Raw genomic sequence first — 24,728 nt, forward strand, 5'->3', positions numbered from 1 at the left:
ATTTTGAAGTACTTTGTCTGATTTAAGAGCAATTTGGGAACTGAGTTTTCTGTGGGCTTCTGTTTAAACCTGTACTTTTGACTTACTTCCACTGGTGTACTGTTTGGTGTCTTGGTGCAGTAGTCGTGCTTAGTTCCATAAGTTTCTTTGAAAAAGTTATTTGGGGTTAATCGTAATTATGAAAACCTCATTTTAAGGTTGTCTCCAGTAATCACAACAGCCGACAGTTTAGCCCACATCTCGTTTCTGCTTGATTGCTATCAGGAAATTCTGTCCTAGATATTTCTCCTGTACATAATTTAGCCGTGATGCGTTTAAAGTGTCCTCACGGGATTAACAAACGTAAACCAGGATTCTTTATTCTTATGTATTTATTTATTTTATTTTACAATTTCTTTCTCTGACATGTCACTTTTCATTCAAATGTAGGCACACCACTTAAACTAAATGCTTTCTTGGCATGCACTTCTGAAAGTGTACCCTGTGTTGTGTGTGCATCTTTCATCCTGTTGCTCTGTAGCCATCGTCCAATGCTTTTTCCATGCCTCCCTTCCCTGAGAGAGAACCGGAAACAGGAGGCAGGAAACACGAGGGGTGTTTCACCGCGTACTGCTTTGACTCTCAAGCAGTGTTCATTTGTGTGGGAGTGTATATATATTTGTGTGTGTGTTTTCATATTTCCTCCTCTCCGTACTTTCTGGCTCTCTGTTTCACTGGATATGTGACACCCTTCTGATTTGCATTGTCTCAAACCTGCTCACTGACTTTTATTTGTGAGGTTTACATCTCACTTCAGGCGTCTCACCTCTCTGTCTGGATTAGGGTCAGATACTAAGAGGATTTGAGGCTGCAGAGTCAAAGTTACTCATGAGGGGCTGGTCTCAGTTTTGTTGTATGCAGCCAAGGATGCAGACAGTTTGGAGGGCTCTTCTAAAAGAGCCCAATATAACGCCCTTTATAATGAATGGAACTTGGCTTATAGAATGTTCTGGCAAAGTACGGTTCATTTTATTGTGGTTTTCCAGTATGCAAAGTCTTTCCGCTATAGCAAAATGCGTGTAGCCATTTAAGCTTTCCGTGTTCATGAACCATTCAAGTGACTGAATTTCATTTGTGAACAAACTGTGAATTTATGTGTGAACAAACTGTAAATTAACTTGAAAGGAACTGTGGGATAGTTATGTGGTTATCAGTTATCTAACAAAAACAATCTTTAGGATTCCCTCTAGCCTTGATCTCACACTTGAAGGTTAGAGATAATAGACCGGGAATGTCATTGTGCGTTTTTCTTCTGCTTATGTTAGAATGTGATTTTTCTATCTATCTATCAATTTATCTATTGAGATAGATATTTAAGATACAACTAGGACACTAAGATAGATCTATCTACCCATCCTAGTACCTGACCTGCTACCTGACTTTAATGGTGCAGAGTCTTTGCTGTTATGAATTCCGATGGTTACATTTAGGAGTTTGATGGAACATTTATCCTTTGATATATGAACTCTTTCCTTTGCTGGTCTGAGCGCCTACTTTGGACAAAGACATCTACTGTTGAAAGTTTAGTATTCCTCTATAAATATAAATAGATAGGCCACATAACAATAAACTGAGATAACAGCATGTCTTTTTCTTCAATGCCTTTCATTATCTGTGGCAGCAGATTGTTTAAAAATGTAGAATATGCACTTTATTATACATAGCCAGACAGTGGATGTATGTGTATTTTAATGGCCTTAGCAGTTTAGCCATGTGTGTTTCCTCAACCAGTGTAGTTGTGTTTAGAAATCAACCTCATGCACTTCCCAGACATAAACGTACTGACCAGGTTAGTTAATCCTACAACTAAAAAGAAACTTTACTTGACAGATTCAGACACATGTTATCCACTCAGTGATCATATGAATCTTTAAAGAATTACAAAATTACCTTACTCAGCCTCACTCATAAAGCTGTGCATTTGGTAAAACTAACAGTGTTTAAAATAACCAATAAATAGAAAAATTAAATACTGTATTTTATACCTCACAAACCATTAACCAGTGGTTGTAGCGTACCATATTTAGCTTCTTAACTTGGCGTACCACTGAACCCTAGCAGCACACTTGCAAAGTGGATTGTTTCTCTTGTCAGATTTGTGGGGTCATTCGGGGGAGTGTTGTCTTCACTAAGATTGCAGCAGACAACTCCTTAGAAATCCTCTCTCAAAGGACCAGCAAGCACCATCAAATTGTCAGATCCCAGTCATGCAATGTAAATAGGTAGAGATCAGATATAGCAGATCAGTTTGATCATGAATTCTTGTATTTATTTATTTCTATTTAGGTGAGATTTCACCATAGTTGGTAGGCCTAGTTGCTGGCTACTTTAATATTGTCTTCAAGTGTGAAGTAATAGCAAAATGTTATAGTTCCCAAGGCTTTTTACAAGCTGCAGGGTGTAATGAAGACTTTGGCAAATACCATGCAAATACAGAATAGATGGTAAACAAAAATGTGGTGGCGGTTCTGAGAAGCTGCCCTCACAGGCGATTGAAGTTCTGACGTCAAATTTACGATAGTGATACCAACTTCCGTTTTGCAGTTGTGGAGACTAGGTGTAATACATAGTAAGTGGCCATAAACCTAGAAGCAGACTCTGTTTGCTTAAAGTAAAATGCAAAATAGTGCTTTACATATTTATTTTAATTTACGTCTGTGTTCCTCTTTTTGTCTCTCCCTTTTGCAGAGTTGTGTGCCTGTGCTGACTGGAGGTAAATCATGGAGGATGGGAAGCCAGTGTGGGCGCCCCACCCCACTGACGGGTTCCAGCTGGGCACGATCACTGACATAGGAGCCGACACACTCACCATAGAACCGCTGAACCAAAAGGGCAAGGTGGGTTATCACACAAGTAAAGTAAAACACACGTGTACACACACACGCGCACACAACATTACTTTTAATATAAAAAATTATTCCAAATGACTATTTTTATTAGGAATTTGAAAGTAGTGTGTTGAATAAAACGTTCAATAATTTTATTAAGCGTGATTTCAGGTAGAAAGGCGTTAGCACAACAATGTGTACAATGTGAGAAACATGAGAGACCACATGTACAGAGACATGAATAAATAAAGGGCAGCAGCAGGTGTGCTGATAGTGTTGCCAGGAGGGAGAGCTGCTCATTAGGAGGTAAAGGCCACCTGTTACACCTGAGCCATCATGTATCCCCAGCAAGCAGGCCTCTACTGCTTACAACAGACCTGTGCAGTAGCAGCTGCTTTTGCCTTTGTTTTCAGGTACTGGATAGCGAAGTCATGCTATAAAACATAGTTTGTTGTGGCAGGCAAATGTCTGTCAAACCGCAGATATCGTGGCAAGGTAACAAGTTAGTCAACAAGCGCCCTCAAGATAATTTGCATATTTGCAAAAATAAAAGCGTTATTATGAACTATAATGTTAGCTCTGTTCTGTGTCCTATGCTCACGCCGTGACAGTCTGACTGTCATCATACATAACCCCAAGACCCAAAATTAGCTAAATTCAACCATCATTCCTTTATAACTTTACTATGAAATGTAGTGATCATCAATGTTAGAGTTCATGTAATATCAGCTATTATGCATGGTGGTTGTACAGGGAAAACATTATATGCATTGGTGTGCATCTATGGCATATAAGAATCTACATTGAGAATTTATTTGTATTTTTATTTTCTTGAGATAAAACATGTTAATTTCACATGCTAAAGATACAAAAAATGTTTAAAATGGTAAATGGCATCCACCCATTCACACACTGGTGATGGCAAGCTACATTGTAGCCACAGCCACCCTGGGGCGCACTGACAGAGGCGAGGCTGCCGGACACTGGCGCCACCGGGCCCTCTGACCACCACCAGTAGGCAACGGTTGAAGTGTCTTGCCCAAGGACACAACGACCGAGACTGTCCAAGCCGGGGCTCGAACCGGCAACCTTCCGATTACAAGGCCCCGATTGCATTAGAAGTGTCCTGAGGCTCTGGATATTGCAGTTGCATCAGATTATGTCCATGTCCTGCACTGATTATATTGCCATTGGAGGCAATAACATTAGCTAAAAAATATTGTTGACTAGATGGTCAAAACTTTGTATGATAATAATCAGTTTATGCCTTCTTACAAAGCTTAAACTCCCATTCAAATGAAAGGGCAGTTGAGTGTTTTTTTCAGTGCTCTGTTGAACTCATTAGTGCCTCAGCTTTCTGCAAGACTCTCGGTCTGGCTGCCTGCTTTCCTCTGTCAGTTTACTAGTTGGACATTTCTCGCATGATTGTTATTGTGGACGACCAGTTTGTGCCAAGACCTGTTAGCGGGCACACAAAGCATATTCTTGTTACGCTTCCAGTCAGTTTTTGGCAAGAAACCATGCGTCAAAGCACAAGATGGATCAGTCTCACACAGATAAGCAGTTGTTTATAGTCAGTGTGTAGCAAACATTAAATATATATAAAAGAAACAGATACTTTTAATATATACTGTATATAGCAACTCACTGTTGATGTCAGTGTCGTTCTTGCATCACTGAATGATGGTGCCAAGTTGTCTGGTTACTGCAAGATCAGCAAATAACCTTACCACCATCCCTACCAGCTGTAACCCACCCACTTACTCAGTCAGGTGTTCAGATCCTGTTCTCTCCCACCAAATTATTCATTATCCTGCCATGTCTCTCCTTGTTTCTCTCACAGCCGACTTGTTCCATTGAGTTTATTTCCATGAACTCAGACTCATAAGCAATAGAGTGAGAATATCAGTAACTAATTTAGCCTGGGAACATGTCACACTGAACATCGTTACTGTGATCTTTAAGCATGGTAAACTTTTCATGTTTATTCACTCTTGCTTAACTGTTTATGATGCTTGAGAATGCTAATAAACATTTGTTTTGTGTCATAAGCTCTGTAAACTGCAAGGAGTAAGCAACAATTAATCTAGTGTATAATGTTGGTCGGAAAAAGCAAAGACAGCGCCACATGTAGCACACCTGTCTATCCTGGAAATGATATTATGTAAATGTAAAAGTGAAACTGTTCACGTTTTAGACTTTTCTCGCTCCGATGAACCAAGTCTTCCCTGCTGAGGATGATGTCAACAAGCATGTAGATGACAACTGTGAGTCTTCACACAAACAATATTTGTTCAACATATTGTTAACGATAAAATGTTAATTATGTGTAACCCGTCTGTTTGCAGGTTCCTTAATGTACTTGAATGAAGCCACTCTCCTCAACAATGTTAGAGTGCGGTACAGTAAAGACCACATCTATGTATGTTGTTATTACCATCCACACTAAGCTGCCTTAGCACAAGTAATAATACGCCTGTCCTTTATGCGGCATATGCTTCATCATGAGGAGATAGAGTAACAGGGTTGAGTGTAAAAAAACAAAGGATCAATTTTCTTGTTTCCCAGTGGGGAAAAGTACCAGCTTGTAAAGAGTGAAGGGAAGCTAGTAGTCATGGTCAGACTGGCAATCCCAGTTCTGACTTCAGTCACTCACTTAGATAATAAGGGACAGCTGGTAGATGAGAAAATTAGAATGGATTATCTCAGCAGCCTTCAGTGGGGTGTTTTTCACTTCTTCTTCCTTTAATTGATTATTAAAACATATTTATTTGTAATATCTAGCAATTCACTCAAATGCAGAGACCCTAATCATGCTTTTATTTATTTCTTCCACAGACGTATGTGGCAAATATCTTGATAGCTGTTAATCCATACTTTGACATTCCAAAACTGTACAGCCCAGATGCCATCAAGTCATACCAAGGGAAGTCACTGGGCACCCTGCCACCTCATGTCTATGCTATAGGTGAGAGCTCACACATGCTCAGTGTTAAAAAGGGGGGTTCAATATATAAGTAACTGAAATGCACATGTATAATGTATTATAATCATGAAGTGTATTCAAACTTGCCGTCTTTTGGAAGTAACTTTTGTTACATGATTCTTTTAAGCTTAAAAGCTGCACTTTAAAAGATTGTCCGTCATCATGCCCTGATTTTGCCATTACATTACTACTTATTTTATTTTTGTGTGTTTGGTGTTATGTTTTATTTTAGCGGACAAAGCCTACAGGGACATGAAGGTTTTGAAGATGAGCCAGTCCATCATAGTTTCAGGTGAATCTGGTGCAGGAAAGACTGAAAACACCAAATTTGTTCTCAGGTAAGAGTCCGTATGAATTATTTTACATTCTAGCCCCTGTTTTTCCTTCACATTTGATCTTTTCCTTTCTAATTCATGCGAATATGAAGAATGACTTTAGTTCAAACCTGTTCACACTCCCAATTGCTCCTGTATTGAATTCAAAGAGAGCCATTGGTAATATCTTCGAAATCAAAAACCATGCAGATAATGTTAAAAAGCCTATTGTATTAATAAATTATAATTTCACTATTTAACATAGAACTATCTAAAGTTTAATTAACTATCAAGTTCCCATTTAATGTTGATGGATTCTAGAACGTTTTACCAGCAGTTTTAAAGGGAGAGCTGCTGCTTTAAATCTTAATCTGACTTTTATTTTTAATGGATTTTAAACTTTTCAGATATCTGACCACATCATATGGAAGCGGTCAAGACATTGATGAGAGAATTGTTGAAGGTACTATATTAAAAGAATTCAACACTTATTCGTAATGTATTAAAGTTTTAATAGAGAAGGTGATCTTGAGTGTATTTTTTTTGCAAATGTCAGCAAATCCCCTTCTTGAGGCCTTTGGAAATGCAAAAACAGTCCGAAACAATAACAGCAGTCGCTTTGGGAAGTTTGTAGAAATCCACTTCAACAGCAAGGTAAGCAATGTAAACAGATTAAGCTCTAGTTTGTTCTGTTTGTTTGTGTTTCATCAGTTTTAAAATTTGCACTGAAGACTTGATTTTTTCCCTTGTGCTACCAGAATGCAGTTGTGGGTGGATTCGTCTCACATTACTTGTTGGAGAAGTCAAGGATTTGCATGCAAAGTAATGAAGAGAGGAACTACCACATCTTCTACAGACTTTGTGCGGGAGCATCTGAAGACCTAAAGAAGAAATTACACCTTGACTCTCCAGATAGTTTCAGGGTCAGTGGGTGCAGAGGTTTTTATTAATTTGCCAACTGCCAACTGAAAGAAGTTTTTTTATTATTATTAATTAGCTATATTGACACTACAAACATCTTTTTGGTATTTTTCTATTGGTTAGCATTTCTGTGGAGGCCCACTAGATGTCACATGAGTTTTTTTTTAGCAATGTCTTAAATCCAAGACATCCTCCCAAGTGTGATCAAAAGCCCTTCAGTAACATAATAGTTCACAATTGAATTTTGGCTCTTTAGGATGCAATTATCAGCTCAGTAGGGGAGAGAGAGAGTATTAAAGTGTTTACCATGGCTTTTACTTTCCTCTAAATACTCTACAAAACAATGGTTAACAGAACAACAAGCATTTCAAGCTGTTCCCTCAGATGTTTATCATCGTATCAAGTCCCTGAGGCGACACCCACATCAACAGAGGCAATTACTTCATGCAATCCACTACTAGTCAGCTGTGGAGCAATATTTGGAGACAGCAGAGTAGATTTTTTCAGTGATGAAAATCAATATAAACATCCTCAGTAGATTTGCCACCATGAATAAATTGAATTTATTAAAATACTAAACATATTAAAATGTTTCTAAGTGTTTTTTTTTTCTCTGTTGCAGTACCTGAACCGAGGATGCACCAGATATTTTGCCAGTAAGGACTCCGACAAACAAATCATGCAGAATCGTAAGAGTCCTGAGGTAATGTCGTGTCCTGACTTAATCCCTCTGGCCCAAATTATGAAATAATAATTAAACGTTGGGTATTAATCTGAATTCTGTTTTAACACTTAAATTACCTTTGTAAGAAGAAACAAAGAACACTTTAGAGTTCTTTCTTATGCAGAATGAAAAATAGATATTTTTACGTTCCCAACAGTGAGGAAAGTTCAAAACAAATCCCAGATTGTAGCTAAGAAAGTATATTGCCAAACTGAGTTGATATGCAGGAACTGGTTGATACCAATATTTTATGCCAAGATATGTGAATTTAGCAAATTATAAATAACACAAAAAAATAATGCATTGTTCAGAAGACGTCTAATTAATATGGAACGATTAGAAGTTGGTCCCTTAGGGACTAATTATTATGTTCATTTTACTTCTTGTTTTTTTTATAAATATCTTCTACGAAAATTTCATTCAAAATGAAAGAGTCATGAAGAAAAGCTTAATGAGAACATGTATGCTTTGGTTTTAAATGATAGTTACTTGATGTTAGCAAACTATGTTCTTGCAACAGCCTACTAGTAACAAATTATTTAAATTTATGATTTAAAATAGGTTCTTTGCACCTTATATGTAGTCGCAACATTAGTTCATCCCTTGGGTTTGAACTAATGTTGAATGATTTTAATGCTTGAATGATTCATAAGTCAAACTAGCACTAAATGTCATAGGTGTGTTTGTTTATATGCTTGCAGATGTTTTTTTCTCACTAAATTTTTACTTATTTAATGATGAAAGGCAAGTGAGCTCTGTGGATGTAAGGAAAAGTGTGCATCACTAGTAAATGTGTGCTGCTAATTAAATAATTGTGTATTTGTTTGTTCCCACCACATTTTTGTTATATATAGGACAATAAGGTGATGTTTCTTTCTGTGTGTTACTTTCTGTGCTTCCTGCTCTTTTCCTATGAGTTTCCTAAACTGAAGACTGACACTCTCTGGTTTTACATGCTGCTGTTTGTAGTTCAAACAGGAAACATGAGCGCTTGCTTCCTCTTCTTTGCGTGTGCATGCCTGGTTTGGATTTGCTTTGGTGCAGATGGTGTTTAAATAGAAATATAAAAAGAATCAACTTCTGCCAGTTATACAGTGCAGTGGAGCATAATTAGAGTATTTGTTTTACCCAAAGAAGTACAATTAAGATTTAATTTTGAATGTTCTCATTTTTTGAAAATTAACCTTAATAAAACATGAAAAATTAAAGGATTCAGTTCCCATCACTCAACCTGTGCTTCTTATATTAAAGTATAATCAGGACTCAATATTTAGGCATAACTCTACACGCCTTGTTATAGTAACTATTACTATATAATTAATCTCCAATTTAGTTTCCTGATGATTTCTAATAGGTTCTATTTCACTGATTAGATTATTTCACTGTATTCCTGGCCTTTCTGCTTTATTCAGCTGTTACGACAGCTGAGCAGCCCTAGTTTTAAGGATTTCCTGCTTGCTGTGTGCTGCTGGTGAAGGTTCTTTTAACCTGCTGTTGTAAAATGTTTTCGTTTGTTCAGTTTTACCTCATACGTGTGGCTTTTCTATTTAGTGGGAGCTGTTGGGTCCAGTTCAGTTCTAAATCAGATTTACTCATTATACAACATCAAGTTAATGAATTTTCTAGAACATAGATACCATTTACAAATGATTATATCATGATGCTTGAGTAAATCTTGATTTGAGCTGACTTTTTAAACACTTCCTGTCACTTTGTGGTTTCTAACATTCGTGTCTTTTGCAGCACGTAAAGACGGGCGCACTAAAGGACCCTCTTCTGGATGACCACGGTGACTTTAACAGGATGTGTGAGGCCATGAAAAAGATTGGTCTGAACGACACAGAGAAGCTGGACCTGTTCAGGGTTGTCGCCGGTGTCCTGCATCTGGGCAACATTGATTTTGAGGAAACAGGCAGCTCTTCGGGTTAGATAAACATTATCTGTGCAATACCTTGCAAAACATTTAGAATAATATGAAGTCATTTTCAAGAACTTTGACTTTCTGTGTGGGGTAGGGATTTTCTTTTGCTGTAGCTTTTTTTTTTTTTTTAATGCTTATCTTCTCAGAAGCAGTTAGTCATTTCTGAGACCAGCATCGTCCATTTTTACCTTGCTTTTCTGTTTTCTCTACTTCACAGGATTTTTTTACATTTCAAAATATGCCATTAAACTCAATAAGCTGCCCATAGTAATGAGCAAAACAAATCAATATCTATTTACTTTTTTATTGAATCTTAGCACATGGAATCCAATATGGAGTTTTAAGAAAAGTGTCACCACAGATAAATCTGGAGTTGTGATGAAAAAGAGCATCTGTTACCCGAGTAAACATGAGCTCTTGTTCCATTTATTTTTCTTCCTCGTTCTTTCTCATTCTGTGTCTATAATCAAAATCTCTGTGAGTGTACTTTCAAACTCCTCTGGGTGCCCAGTTTCTCTCTCACCTCAGTACAGTTCTTGCTCACACAAACACCTTGTTAGAACACTTATTCATGCTTGGTGCTGCTATAAATCAAATTCCCCAAAAAGTTAGGACACTGTAAAATATAAATGAGAACAGAATGATTTGCTAATTTATTGCTATTTACTGTATCATTAAAACATGAATTTGATAGAAGCAACAAATATCAGAAAAGTTGGTATAGCTCCATGTTTACCACTGTGTAGCATCCCCTCTTCTTTTAGCAACAGTCTGTAAATGTCTGAAAACAGAGGAGCAATATTGCTGAGATAGGAATGATGTTGGTTGTCTGATATTGGGTACTAGCTGTTTAACAGAGTTTTCACTGTTATTTCTTCCATTTAATGATGCATCAAATGTTTTTAGTTGGTGAAAGGTCTAGACTACAGGTGGGTCAGTTCAGCATCCAGACTCTTCTACTATGAAGCCTTGCTGATGTAATAGAATTGCTATGTGGTTTCGCATTGTCTTGCTGAAATATGCAAGGCCTCTGAAAAACATGTCTTGATGGGAGCATATGTTGCTCTAAAACTTTATATACCTTTCAGCATTGATGGTATCTTTCCAGGTTTGCAGACTGCTAATTCCATCAAAGATGCAGGCTTTAAAACTTGATAACAAGCTGGATAATCCTCGTCCACTTGAAGATGCGGAGTCTGTATTTTCCAAAAAGAATTTCACATTTCAATTCGTCTGAGCACAGAACAGTTTTCCACTTTGCCTCAGTTCATTGTACATGAGTTTTGACGCAGAGAAAATGGCAGCGTCTCTGGATCGTGTTCAAATATGCCTTCTTCTTTGCATGATAGAGCTTTAACCTGCACTTTCAGTGAACTGTATTTACAGACAGTTAATTATGGTGTTCCTGAGCCTGTGATTTCCACAACAGAATCCTGTTTTTTTTTTTTTTAATACAGTGCTGCAAGAAGGCTCAAAGATCATAGGCATCCAATGTTGACTTTCAGCCTTGTCTCTTACACACAGAGCTTTCTCCAGATTCTCGGAATCTTTTCATGATACAGATAATGAGATATTTAAAGTCTTTGAAATTTTATGTGTGGGAAAAGTATTCCAAAAATGTGCCATAATTTGTAGGCAGTTTTTTCATGTATTGATGAACCTCTAACTTTTTTTCCCTTTTAGAAAGCTGTCTTTTTAAACCCTTTTGTTATCTTGTCCCAACTTTTTTGAGATGTTTTGCTGGCATCGATATCAAAATGAGCAAATATTTTTCTTAAAATGCTAGATTTTCTCAATTCAAACATTTGTTATGTTCCGTTGTCAGTAAAATAAGGTCTTATGAGATTTGCTTGTAAGATGCATTTTGTTTTTACTTACACTTTGAACAGCATCACAATTTTGTAAAATTAGATTTTACTTACACCTTTCTTATAGTATGATTTGGTTGAGTTTGGTTGCCAAAAGAAAACTCAGAAAAATGAGTCTTACTATTCCAGTTAGCAGATTATAACGACGTAGAGAAAAAGAGTCTTGCACATACAGAACGACAATTTGCTATAAAAAGTCCTTTTTAATGCTTATGTGTGTTGCTATTTGTCTTAGGTGGCTGTGTCCTGAAGAATCAGTCCAACGACTCTCTTCAGTACTGTGCTGATTTGTTGGGCCTGGATCAGGATGACCTACGCGTCAGCCTCACAACAAGGGTGATGCTCACTACAGCAGGGGGCGCCAAAGGAACAGTTATCAAGTAAGAGGAACGGCACAGTTTTGATCGTCTTTTTTTGAGTGGTTTTGTTTAGAGACAAAGTTCATTTTATTAGGAAGCCACAGTCGTTTCAAACAGTCTGAAGTCACTGAACTGACTGAAGAAATATACTACAGATAAAATATCTGTAGTCAGGGAAAAATTCAAATAAGACCCGGGCAGTGGTAAGATGGGCTTTGCTCTACTTATCCTGACAGTGAACAAAATCGAATTAATATAACTAAGTCAGTTGCAGCCTTGTCTATTTGAGTACACCAGTCGCACAAATATATATTAATACTTTTTGTATAGTAGTATTTTAACTAGTCAAGCTTTGTTATTGTGATTTTTTTTTTTTGTTGGGTTAAATAGAGCATGTTCAGACTAGAATATGGCATTGGCAGTGCTCTTGTGTCATTTTTGTGATGATGTGGTGTTGGAGTGATGGGGCCAGGTTTGCTAAATTAATATTTCAGGAGGGCCAGATGCTGGCCTGGCCTGGAAGTATTTTCTCCACATAAATAATGCAGCCTGTATCTGAGGAGGCAGGGAGGGGAGCATGGCTGCAGTACAGTACAAGCCCGGGTGTCAAGGGAGCAGGTGGAGATAAGAGGGGGGGGTTTGGTTTTGTCATTAAGCCTCAGACAAATCCACCCTGGTCCTGTAAGGCTGAGGATAACAGAGGGGGCGTTGAATGCATTGGGGTGTGCATGAAACACTGCAACAGATAAAAACACCTGTCACTGAGATAAACTGTAAAGATCTCATGTGTTTTCCCTGCAGTCTATTACTGCTGTTACTGTTTGTAATGGATAAGGGCTTTTTGGATTGGGTTGGGTGTGTTGAATATCAAAAGAAAATAGAGGTAAAGATATGGCAAGAGCGAAACCTTTTTATTTGAAATTCATCTGCTTTCCAGCTGGGACTGCCGAGTTGAACTCTTAGCCACTGTGGAGCTGCACTTTGTCATCAGTCCCCTCTTTAAATATTTAAAAATAAAGTTTAAGTTCAAGGTTCAGATTTTAATTTGAATATCTTGTCTTTGGCACAGAATTCCACATTTTTAAGAATAACCTGGAACAAAAGGTGGAAAGATACTGGGTAGCAAAAAGTGTCACATCGACGCAACAAAACTTTTGGTTTAATTATAAAAAGTAAAAGAGGGAGGTTTAATAAGACACAGGCATGTCCCAGTTTTGGACTGTGTCAATGCCCCACTTTGTGTCTCTCTCCAGGGTGCCTCTAAAGGTGGAGCAAGCAAACAATGCCCGCGATGCCCTGGCCAAGGCTGTGTACAGCCGCCTCTTCGATCACGTGGTCAAGCGAGTGAACCAGTGCTTCCCCTTCGAGACCTCCTCCAACTTTATTGGAGTGTTGGACATTGCTGGGTTTGGTAATAATATACAGAAAAAGATCTAAATTTACTGTATGATTTCTTTTTTCTACTGGCTTTAACATTTCATCCACTAACATAAAAACATTTCATTTTCTTAAATAATTGAAATGTGTGTTTTCTGTTTATTTCTTCTTAGAGTATTTTGAGCATAACAGCTTTGAGCAGTTCTGTATCAATTACTGCAATGAGAAACTGCAACAGTTCTTCAACGAACGTATTCTCAAGGAGGTGGGTGAGCCCTGGGTGAATTGAGTTGATTTTGGGGCAGTTTACTTCTTTATCCTGGGAAACCTGCCACATCATGTCACTGAAAAGCCAAACTTACTGACTCTTTCATGAGGCAGGTGGAAGTTGTTGGCATGCTAAGCTTTTCTTTTGTTTCTTTCTCTGTTTTCTCACTTTTATCTTCACCCCCATCTCTCTCATATTCATTAGAATACTAATTTCTCAAGGGACACGATAACGCATGTTTCTCTCCTGTGATCTCTTAACGTTATTCTCTTCCAAGGTCTCCAATTAGTGTGCCACAATTCTGGCTTTAGCCTCTTTCTCGTTATCTGAATCACATATTGTTGGTTTGATGTTTCTATTTGGTTTTTGGTTTTTGTTTCTTTTTTGGAGATGGATATTGTTATGGATATTGGATATTGTAAGGCCACTCAGAATAATCTGAATTAACTTTTACAAACTTTTAGAGTAAGTCTTGTTTTCAGTGTTGATTTTTGATATTTGATCATGTTTTTACAGGAGCAAGAGCTCTATCAAAAGGAAGGGCTGGGTGTGAATGAGGTGCATTATGTTGACAACCAGGACTGCATAGGTGAGTCTGTGCCAGCTTCTTTGCTTTGACCACATCTCCTCCTGAAGCTGATAAAATGGCTGATTTCAGCTTTTTCCAAATGACCAAACGGGAACTTTGTCCTGTGATGAAGCATTTGTAAAAGCACCACCCAAAATGTGCTAATATCTTTTGGAAGAATGGTGTTTAATCCCTCCAGAGACTTTATGTTGCTTTGCTTTTTTTCTTTAATTTGTTACCTGGTATCTGTCCATACCTTGGATGGTTCTTGTAAGTGAAAACAGGTCGATAGACTGACACTCTGGGGCATCATAACCATGAAGTGTCGCCTTTGAGAGCTTGCACTGCAAAATAGCAAATGTACAGAGATTGTTGTGACTCTCTGTAGAGCTCACACACCACAAATGTACCGAGGTTAGTTCAAGTGTAACATCAGCTCACCCACATGACATTAATTTGGGCCATTCCTCTAGGCTTCGCGTCACAGCAGTGAAAATACACCTGTCAGGGGGACAAAAATACCGACTTCTCATTATCCTCGGAGCTGGCACATCCCTGTGTCTGAAGGGAGCAAGCGCGATGAGTATTTGTGGGTTTCACGGCCCTATTGTGCTATGAGAATACAGCGAAATGATACCCCCCCACCACCACCTTGTTGTCGTTGCCTATGTCCTCGAATGAATCCTCGAATTAATGGGATGAAGTAGTCAGTGTATCAAGGTGAAGCAGTTTGATTTGTATTTCAAAGGCTGTGATTATTCAGGTGTGAGGTTAACTGACAGCCATGAATAACATTTATGACTTGCAAATGACCGTTTGGGTTGGCCATTAATTCACTCATCAATCTTCAGGATTTATGCACAGGTGCTTGTTCATGCAAATTTTTTTTTTCCGGAGGTCCTTGGCCATTAGATTATTTTCCAAGCGCAGGATGTCAGATGAATAATTCAGTTATTTGGCTAAATGAGCATCCTGACGAACATTTTGTGCTCTGAATATTCATATTCCAGATATGATAAGCAGTGGAAATTTCCAATAAATCTATATCGAGGAACAGAATGTTTTGTGATTTCTTTCCAACTTGTTTCATTATTGCTTTTGTGATTTCCACATTATTCTACGTGAATGCTCTTTGTTGTTTCTAAAAATGTTTTTAAATATTTCAAATTTTAAGGATGAATGGATATCACTTGCTTTGAGATGTTAACATAAATTATTTTTCAGATTTAGTCAGCTAATATTTAGAACAATAGGAATGAAAGGATTGTTATTCACAAAAATTCTGTCTGGACTTAATGTCACAATGCTGTGGCTGATGGACAAATATTTGACGTTTCCAGATCTAGTGGAAGCAAAGCTGACGGGAATCCTGGACATTTTGGATGAAGAGAACCGTCTCCCACAAGCCAGTGACCAACACTTTGCACAGGCTGTTCACAGCAAGCATAAAGACCACTTCAGACTCACGGTCAGACTTCATCCTTATCCTTTCTCTCTTTGTTATTCACTTTTCCCCTCTTTTTTTGCTTTTTCTCCTTTGTTCTACTATTATTCATTCTATGTTAGACTAAAGACAGGACTGTCATTGTAATCATTTTTACTCTTCCTGTTTGTTACAACACTTATGTGAATGACGCACAATCTTACTCCCTCCATCTGTCGCTGCCTTTGCTGCTATTGTTTGTCACTTCGCCTGTATTTCTGCATGCATGAAATCTTTTTAAATATGTTGCCTTGACACTAGTTCAGGCTTAAGATAAGAGGAGGCTGCTTGCAGCCACACTACATTAGGGAGAGTTGCTACTCAGACATATAGATATAGATATTAATAGAGAGAAGAATTTAATCCAAGAGCTAAACTCTGCTATGCAGTGTACATAGGCTCTTAATGATGTTCATTTACTAAGCTAATGCCCTGTAAACCCAGTAAAAAACTTGACTTGCAAAGACATTTCACATTTAAAGTGAAATCATCTGATCCAGGTTACACCTGTTAAATAGCTAATGATGAAGATAAAGAAGCCCTGAGCACTCAGTCGTCATGTGGACAAACAAAAGTCTGCTGTAGACACGATGATGGATGGGTTTAATATGAAATCAATATATGTGTTTTAGCATGATATGATTTACTTTGATCGTCTCTGTCTTAGGTTCCCAGAAAGTCAAAGCTGACCATTCACAGGACTCTCCGGGATGATGAAGGCTTCATCATCAGACACTTTGCTGGAGCAGTCTGCTATGAAACAGTAATCCTTAACACTCATTATCACGTATGGCTATTGGGACTGAGTTGTACTGACAAGATCCAATATGAAAATATGTTTCACCTCTATTTTTACACAAAGTTCATAAGTATTTTTTTGGTATTTTGCCCCCAGTACACCACCACAGTGGAAAGCACTTCTATGGCCAGAGGAGCCCTGTTCCCTTGTTATTCCACAGCAAAATGTGAAGATAAAAGTTCTGGAGACAATTCCAAGTATTGAACTTTTGTTCCGTTAGCTGCTCGGTGGAACTAAGGTCTAGAATCAAGACACATCTATTCATGAATGTCATGAATGGAAAGACAGGGGCTTAGAACAAGGAGCAAACCACTAGTTACAACCAGGAACAGGAAAGCTAGATTAGACTTTCCCAGAAAACACCTAAAAAGCCTGCACAGTTTTGTAAAAACTCTCTGGACAGATGAGACCAAGATGAACTTGTAATAATGGTAAAAGAAACATATGGCTAAGCAATGAAGGGGTTAATGATATGAAGCATAGCACATTATTTTTCATACTTGTTGGAGCCAATGTTATGGCATGGGCATTAAACCCTGTCAGTGGAACCAGGTTACTACTGTTTATCAATGATGTGACTGTTGATAGAAGAATCTCTCTGCTCAGATTCAGCCAAATGCTATAAAACAGATCAGCCAGAGCTTCACAATCCAAATGGATAATGATCCAAATCATTGCAAAAGCAACCTGATAGTTTCTCAAGGTAAAGAAATTGGATATTCTTCAGTAACCAAGTCAGTCGCTTGACCCCAAACCAACATGCACAAACAAGAAGCAGCTGAAGGAGGCTGCAGTAAAGAGCAACGTCCTGTCTGAACAACTGAAGGGAGGAAACACAGTATTTGGTGATGTTCATGGGTTCTATACCTAAAGGATTTAAAACATTCATTATATTAATATACTATTTGGGCCTTTGAATAAAAATGACCTCAACAGTTTATTCAATGCTTTTGTTACACCCCTTAAATAAAGCTGAACGTCTGCTCTTTCATCACACCCTTACTGTTTGATTTAAAGCCCACTGTGGTGGTGTAGAGAGGCAAAACTACAAATACTGTGTCATTGTCCATAATTGTTAGAAACCTGACTATAATGTCTCTTAGAAAGTTGCCAATCAACAGGCATTGAAGCAAAATAGATGACATATTAAGCACGCGGCTTGTTATTTTTTATTTATTTTTGTTATTGAGTTATTGGTTTTTTCACAATTATAAATTTTTTAATGCATATGATAGATAGTTAAAAACATTATTATCACAGTGAATTAAAAACACACGTGTTGTCCTGGTACAACATGTTCCATACGTTTTACTGACTGACACATCCTGCATTGGGTTTGACCTCTATTAATATGTATAAAGGTCTTTCGTGATTGTACATGTATGGATTTGTCTGTGTGCACTCTCAGATTCGGTTTGTGGAGAAGAATAATGATGCCCTCCACATGTCCTTGGAAAGCTTAGTTTGTGAATCAAAAGACAAATTTGTTCGAGAGCTGTTTGAGAACTCCAACACCTCCAAGGACTCCAAACAGAAGGCGGGGAAGCTCAGCTTCATCAGCGTTGGGAATAAGTTCAAGGTCAGAGTGACGGTTAAAGGTAGTTTCTTGACTGTTAGAAAAAGTCCTTGAACATAAACATATCATAACTACACGTGAACAAAACCCCTTAACTTTACCAAAAAATTTAAATATTGCACTTTTTCATACCAAACACTAAGACGCTATAATATTTCATATTATTGTATCACATGTCGTCCAAATTAAAGATGAAATGCTTTAATTTTAACTTTTGTGCATCCTGGAATTTTTCCACTGTTTCATTATGTAGGTTTACATTTTGAATTTTATTTTCTTGATTTAAGAAATTTGTTGTTTTAGACTTTAAAAGTAAAAACACAATTATCACTATCCTTATTAGGTTTCAGATTTGTGATTTAAAAAAAGTAAACCAACTCTAACATCCAGACCTTTCCTGTGACTTTTCTCCTTTCCACTCTCCTTCTCATCCCTGTTTCCCTTCCTTTATTCAAGGTCCCCCTCTTAGATATCCTCCAGTCTTCCAATTCTTTCCTCTGAGAAATTCTTCCTTGGTGGATAAAGCTGGATAAAGTCAGCTTGAGGTATACTAGAGAGGAGTTAGAAAGCAGGGCTAGTGGAAAGAAATAAAAGAGAGAAGAGATGAGACACTCGGGGTTTCACACAAAAGCGAAAGTACACAACTTTCAAGTGCATTTCTTACGTATCACAGAGACCAAAGTAATACAAGGCTGCTCATGACTTATCTCCCAGCTCCATGTGTTGGGCTGTCTTTTTCGATGAATAAAAAGTGTTTGTGCACCATTTCAAACCTTTACATCATCGCACCATCTTTTCAAAGTCTCTGAGTTTCTGTATTACTAACGTAGCTTCTTTGTCATCATCACTTATTCACCAGATGTGGACTCAAGCACAAGGACTGTGTGCATCTTACACACTATTTTACAAAGAGATAAACAGCTAGATTGTGTTATGGGGAGAGAAAATTAGAAAGATAAATATCCTTTGTTGTAATGATCAGTCTCTTTGCATAAAAGAGATGCACGATATTTACTGTGCTTTGGGTCTTGCTTGACTATATATAACTGCTCCCCACCCTGTACGTATTCTCCAGCATGTGTGTCTTGGCGACCTTCACCACAAATACCCAAAATAAAAAATAAGCATTTCCTTTTGTCTGTTTTAACACACAGACCCAACTGAATCTGCTGCTGGAGAAGCTTCGTAGCACTGTAAGTAAAATTTACATCTCTGTTTCGCCGTCTATTTTCTATCCTTTTTCTCAGAGTCTAAAAACATTATTACAGCCTTTGTGTTTACTGTGCACACAAAATGGATGTTATAAAATGCATTTTGTGTATGTTTGACCAATATTTCCTAATTAGTCTTTGTTTTAACAGGGTTCAAGTTTCATCCGCTGTGTAAAACCCAATCTGAAGATGGTCAACCACCAGTTTGAAGGAGCTCTTATTCTCTCCCAGCTGCAATGCTCAGGTAAAACCAAAACAGTGTTTTGATTAAATAGTTATAATTTATACTCTTTAAGAGAATTAAAATACTTCCAGTTTAGCTCCACTGTTAATGGAAGAGTTTCAACAGGTTAGTCTGACTTGCTCTTTGAAGCACTTCAGATGGTTTCAAGGTGGAAGTGGGATTATGTCAGTGATTGGCTCTGAGCCTTTTTTTATTTGCGGTGGTAATGGGCACAATAACACTTGAAGTCAAGTGGGAGTCTACATGTATTGTGATATTTGCAGATGATATTGTGAAATGTTTAATTCTTCTTGGAGACGAGAAAAATGAACGTCACTAGAAGAAAGACAGATGAGAGGGAGACAGGTGGAATGGTGAAGATAGACGTAAGAAAGGTGGTGTTGTAGTTGTAGTTTAAATATCTGGGATGTTAGTACTCAAGAGAGGGGAAGAAGAGAGTGCAGGAAGGGCGGATTGGATGACAGAAGGACAGCAGCAAGAGTGAAAGGTTTTCTGGATGGTAGTGAGATGTGCTATGGTGTTTGGAGATGGTACTAAAGAAAAGGCAGGAGACCTAGCTGGAAGTGCCCAAGTTACAGACTCAAGATGGTTTGGACATGTACAGAGGAGGGATAGAAAAAATATTTGGGTAAAGGGTGCTGGTGTTTTCAATAATTAATGTCAATATAATCCTGCAACAGCCTTTATGAATGAGAACACATTAAAGTAGATTGTGCTATTGTGCCCCTCTTGGATAGGCATGGAGGTTTTCTCACATACATGCATGGATGATGTGTTTTTCTGATTACTTTCTCTCTTTGTGTGTTTCTCATGATTAGGAATGGTGTCGGTGTTGGACCTGATGCAGGGGGGCTTCCCCTCCAGGGCTCCTTTCCATGAGCTTTACAACATGTATAAGCAGTATATGCCGGATAAGCTTACACGGCTGAATCCTCGGCTTTTCTGCAAGGTGGGCTTAAGTTGAATAGTTTTCTGTTTCACTGAAGAAATCCAGCGTCTACAGTCGAGTTTAAACAACAAGCTAATCTGTTTAAAGTAAACCCTAATTAGTTGTGTAATTTGCATTGCAAAAAAAAGCCACACTGACCCACTTGGGAAATGATTAACAAATATAAACAGTTTAGTAGCCTGAAACCCTGCACTTATACGATATTGTTGAGTGATTGAATGTTGTTCTTCTATTAGGCTTTGTTCAAAGCTCTAGGATTGAATGATAAGGACTTCAAGTTTGGACTGACAAGGGTGTTCTTCCGCCCCGGAAAGGTAAAATATTAATGTTGTAGATCATTACATACGAATCTGTTAGCCATAATATCTTCATTAATACTAAATTTGACTGAATTATAACTTGACATTTGGCTGTGTGTGTGCGCCAGTTTGCCGAGTTCGACCAGATCATGAAGTCTGATCCAGACCACCTCGCAGAGCTGCTGAAGAAAGTCAACAAGTGGCTGGTGTGCAGCCTCTGGAAGAAGGTCCAGTGGTGCTGCTTGTCTGTCATCAAACGTAGGTTCATTTCGTGAAGAATTTAAAATAAGTAGCCAACCAGCTTTAGATATGCAAGCAATAATATTTGTAATGTAGTCAAATAATTTCAGTTTTCTTTGTGTTATGTCATTCCTCTGTTTTCGCTGTGGTTTATTTGAAATCATTTACCATCTTTTAAGGAGAATGAACAAACATGAAATTACTGTCGAACATTAGCAGCCTCTTTGTAGCTTAAATAGAGAGTCCCTTTTTGCTGCCGTACACTTCGTCACCTGGGTTTGTGCTTTTACACTGATTTTTCTTTCAGAACATCAAATGAAGCAGCCTCCAGCAAGATTGAATAGTATTCTAAAAGCAGTTCCTTGTACCATTACAGTCAGTGCCAAGCTATTGATTTCCACAATTTAACAAAGTGCAGGCTGGCTTCTGTGTGTATGTGCAAAAGCATAAAATGAAATTACATTGCAGCTATAACAGAACGCTGCCTCTGCTTGACCGCATACTCTGTGGATAAGTGGCCTGAGTAAATTTATACCCCTGGTCCTGGACATTATTTCCTTCCTGTGATTTCAGTGCTTCATCTTATTATCGCTGCTTTGTTTGTGTTGGTGAGCAGGTGAAAGAAAGCCTTTTATAGTGTACTGCTGCTGGTTAATAATAGCTATTATAGTAGTTTGTGCTACGGTGGCTCTGAGAGGCCAAACGGACTGCAACTTCAGAAAACACTTGCAAAAAGAAAAATGCTGCAAAAAGAAAAACGCTGCAAAATTACACAAAACACAACGGAAATGTTTCTGGGGAGACAATAACCTGACGGACCAGTTGCACAAACCAAAACATGTATGTATGGCTGTATCCCAATTCAGGGTCTGCAGCCTTAAAGTACGCAGCCTTAACGGTCCTCAAGGGCCGCGTACTCAAAGACCGCTGAGACCGGAACTGCGAGGCTTGTAGGCTTGTGAAATGGGATGCTCTAGCCTCCGTGGAACTGCCCAGGTTGCCTAGCAACCATGATACTAACAGCTGGAAACGTTTCATACAGCTTTGTTCATTTCTTTCTACATGAGCTTTGTGTGATTTGATAAGTATCTGAGGCTGAGACCACAGGACAGTAAAACATGATTTTTGGGCTTCATTTCTGTGCTGAACAGTCATTTTAAGATTAGCTAGTAAATAACAATTAGCTGATGTTGTTCATGAGACTAAAGTCATCTCACTTTGGTAATGTAAATATAATATGGCCACTATTATAGTTATTATATTAATCATTATTAGTTATTACAGCAGTGAGTTTGAACTCCGTGTCAAATACTGAGCTTCAGTAAAGATTCAAGTTGCAGTTATTTATATTTCCTATCACCCTAAATCTTCACTCAAAGACAAGTATCTTTGACAGTGTATCTATAGATGTATTATATATAAGAGACAAATATTGTTCGTTTAATTTGTTGGCATTATTACATTTGGCTCAATGCTTACATATATGTGTAAAAAGAAAATGTACGAGCTGTGATAACTGTTTCTGATAAAATGAAGAGTAGACTGATATATGAAATATTCCTTTATTGGGTGAGAAAATCAGACCATGTCATAACTGCTTTAAGTCATACAGAATAGATATCAGAGCCTTAAACAGGCTGACTTCTGCTAAATGGGTCAAACTGGCCAGAAAGTATACAAACACATAACATCCTTATAGAATATGATGTAACACTATAGATCAACTTACCTCAGAATATATAAAGCATATAAACAATTACAGCAATATGATGCAACAAACACAGCAGTGCTACTAATCCAAAATACTCAAAGCTTCATAGAACTGAATCAAACATTTATTTTTAGCTCCATTCTGCTGCTGATACATACTTTAGGTTTCTGAACATTAAACTTGTTGCTGCCTTTCGTAGTGTGTAACTTGAAGGCCCTGAGTACTTTCTCCCACACTGAAAACACTGGGATGATAACATTATTTGAACATCACCTAATAAGACTGATTCAGGACAGACAATTAGTTATGTTAAACTTTTCCAGCAGTCCTTCACAAACAGGGAACAGTCTGTCTATTCTCTCCATCTGTCAGCTGCTGCTGGCTCTTCCTCCTCCTCTTCCTCACACACTGCTGAGATTGTCCTGGTGGATCATCAGGGGTGCAAAGCCTCACAGATGATGTGCAGCAGTGGGTCCCTCAGTCTGTCCTCACTCTGGACAATTGCAGTTGTCACACATGGAAATCAAATGTGTGCAGGATTCAAGCACAAGTGTAACTTATAAATACATGTTCATACTTTTATTGCACAACCAGAGAGAGAGAGTGCAGGACAGACAGACAGGTGGCAGTCTCAGGTGTATACACTGCTACAAAACAGCACAAGAGAAGGAGGATTTAGTGTTTATGTTATTACGAGTGCTCACTCTCAAGGTTTTCTGGTGTTTATCTTTTAAAGTATTGTTTTTACTACTGCATTTCATATTTTATTTGATTCTTCAAAACCTTGTCCTTGCATAACCTATTACTAGAGCAGGATTGTTATGCCACCAAGTACAAAGATGTATAAAAATTATATAGGATTTAAGGTATGCAGTCATTGAAAGTAGGTTTGATTCTATGCTTTGTGAAAAAGTATTTTCTTTCTTTTTAGTTAAGAACAAGATGAGTTACAGAGCTGTGGCCTGCATCAAGATGCAAAAGACTGTCCGCATGTGGTTGTCTAAGAAGAAGCATAAGCCACGGTGAGTCTCCTCCTGTTCCTGGGACCCAGAACTTATACAAGCCCACAAACACATGCAGCATCATTTCTGCTTTTCTGTGCCATTTGCTGTCTTTTTTTCACTTGGCACTCTCAGTTTGCTTTTTCTTGAAACTGGTTCACACTTGGTAGGTTTTGATGGCTTTCCTGTATCAAGCATGTACAAGTTTAAATCAATCTAAAAAGTCATCAGTGGACTGTGGAGAAATGGAGTGTCACTATATGGGAAGTGTCTCACTGTACATGCGTTTTCAGATAGTTCCTTGCAATGAGATTTTGATTGAGAGTGGGTGAGTGGCAGTTTGTGCACAGGAAACGTTTATGCTGGCATTCACACATTTATATCATCAGTTCCACAAAAGAACTGAGAATTGAGTTCATGTTTAATATGCAAATAAAATGAATCCAAAGATGAGGAAACATTCATTGATCTTTTAATTCCTTTCAAGTGCTAAAATGCAAAGGCATCACTTTCTTTTCACATAAATGAGGGATGTAATAAAAGAGAGAATGCAATGAAAACTAAAATGCATTTTCCTCAGTTGGACTAAATGAGGTCTTTAACAAGGCAAGGCAAGGCAAGTTTATTTGTATAGCACAATTCAACAACAAGGTGATTCAAAGTGCTTTACAGAGACATTAGAAACAAGAACAAATAAAAAGCATGATTTAAAACAGGGTTATTTTATTAGCGGTCATTAGAATAAAACTCTTATGCTTTCATTTCTTAGTAATATACTCATTTGTAAGTCTGCATTTTTATCACGGCCCACAGAATCGATGGTATGGTGAAGGTTCGAAACCTGAAGAAACACATGGAAAGGTTCAATGAGGTGGTGAATGGGCTGAAGGAGGGAAAACAGGAGATGGCCAAGCAAGTTCAGGAGCTGGCTGCCGCCATAGATGCTCTGTTAGCGAAGATAAAGGTGAGGACTTTTAATTTTTGGTTCAAAGCATAATACACTCTGAGTTTTCTCTGTATGTACTGTATGTGGGATATTTTG

At 38.0% G+C, this 24,728-nt stretch overlaps 1 protein-coding gene across 3 annotated transcripts in view; it reads left to right on the top strand.

Moving 5' to 3' along the window:
- myo6b (myosin VIb) overlaps nucleotides 1–24,728 on the top strand; it is a 44,333-nt gene that overhangs the window by 250 nt on the left and 19,355 nt on the right. For 2 of the 3 annotated variants that reach the window (XM_082517043.1, XM_082517044.1), the window contains exons 2-25: nucleotides 2,728–2,876; nucleotides 5,065–5,134; nucleotides 5,216–5,289; nucleotides 5,706–5,835; nucleotides 6,086–6,191; nucleotides 6,575–6,630; nucleotides 6,724–6,821; nucleotides 6,926–7,090; nucleotides 7,711–7,791; nucleotides 9,556–9,736; nucleotides 11,837–11,981; nucleotides 13,214–13,371; nucleotides 13,511–13,602; nucleotides 14,122–14,194; nucleotides 15,514–15,641; nucleotides 16,324–16,419; nucleotides 17,864–18,034; nucleotides 19,186–19,224; nucleotides 19,393–19,486; nucleotides 20,305–20,435; nucleotides 20,672–20,749; nucleotides 20,863–20,992; nucleotides 23,617–23,707; nucleotides 24,500–24,650. In XM_082517043.1, coding sequence (XP_082373169.1) covers nucleotides 2,760–2,876; nucleotides 5,065–5,134; nucleotides 5,216–5,289; nucleotides 5,706–5,835; nucleotides 6,086–6,191; nucleotides 6,575–6,630; nucleotides 6,724–6,821; nucleotides 6,926–7,090; nucleotides 7,711–7,791; nucleotides 9,556–9,736; nucleotides 11,837–11,981; nucleotides 13,214–13,371; nucleotides 13,511–13,602; nucleotides 14,122–14,194; nucleotides 15,514–15,641; nucleotides 16,324–16,419; nucleotides 17,864–18,034; nucleotides 19,186–19,224; nucleotides 19,393–19,486; nucleotides 20,305–20,435; nucleotides 20,672–20,749; nucleotides 20,863–20,992; nucleotides 23,617–23,707; nucleotides 24,500–24,650 — 2,655 coding nt within the window. In that variant the 5' untranslated portion in view covers nucleotides 2,728–2,759. Of the gene's footprint in view, nucleotides 1–2,727; nucleotides 2,877–5,064; nucleotides 5,135–5,215; nucleotides 5,290–5,705; nucleotides 5,836–6,085; nucleotides 6,192–6,574; nucleotides 6,631–6,723; nucleotides 6,822–6,925; nucleotides 7,091–7,710; nucleotides 7,792–9,555; nucleotides 9,737–11,836; nucleotides 11,982–13,213; nucleotides 13,372–13,510; nucleotides 13,603–14,121; nucleotides 14,195–15,513; nucleotides 15,642–16,323; nucleotides 16,420–17,863; nucleotides 18,054–18,487; nucleotides 18,577–19,185; nucleotides 19,225–19,392; nucleotides 19,487–20,304; nucleotides 20,436–20,671; nucleotides 20,750–20,862; nucleotides 20,993–23,616; nucleotides 23,708–24,499; nucleotides 24,651–24,728 lie in introns of those variants that run through there. The other variant, XR_014273301.1, reaches the window with a different exon arrangement.

This window comes from Aulonocara stuartgranti, assembly GCF_965226115.1.
Source record: "Aulonocara stuartgranti genome assembly, chromosome: 19".
NCBI lineage: Eukaryota > Metazoa > Chordata > Actinopteri > Cichliformes > Cichlidae > Aulonocara > Aulonocara stuartgranti.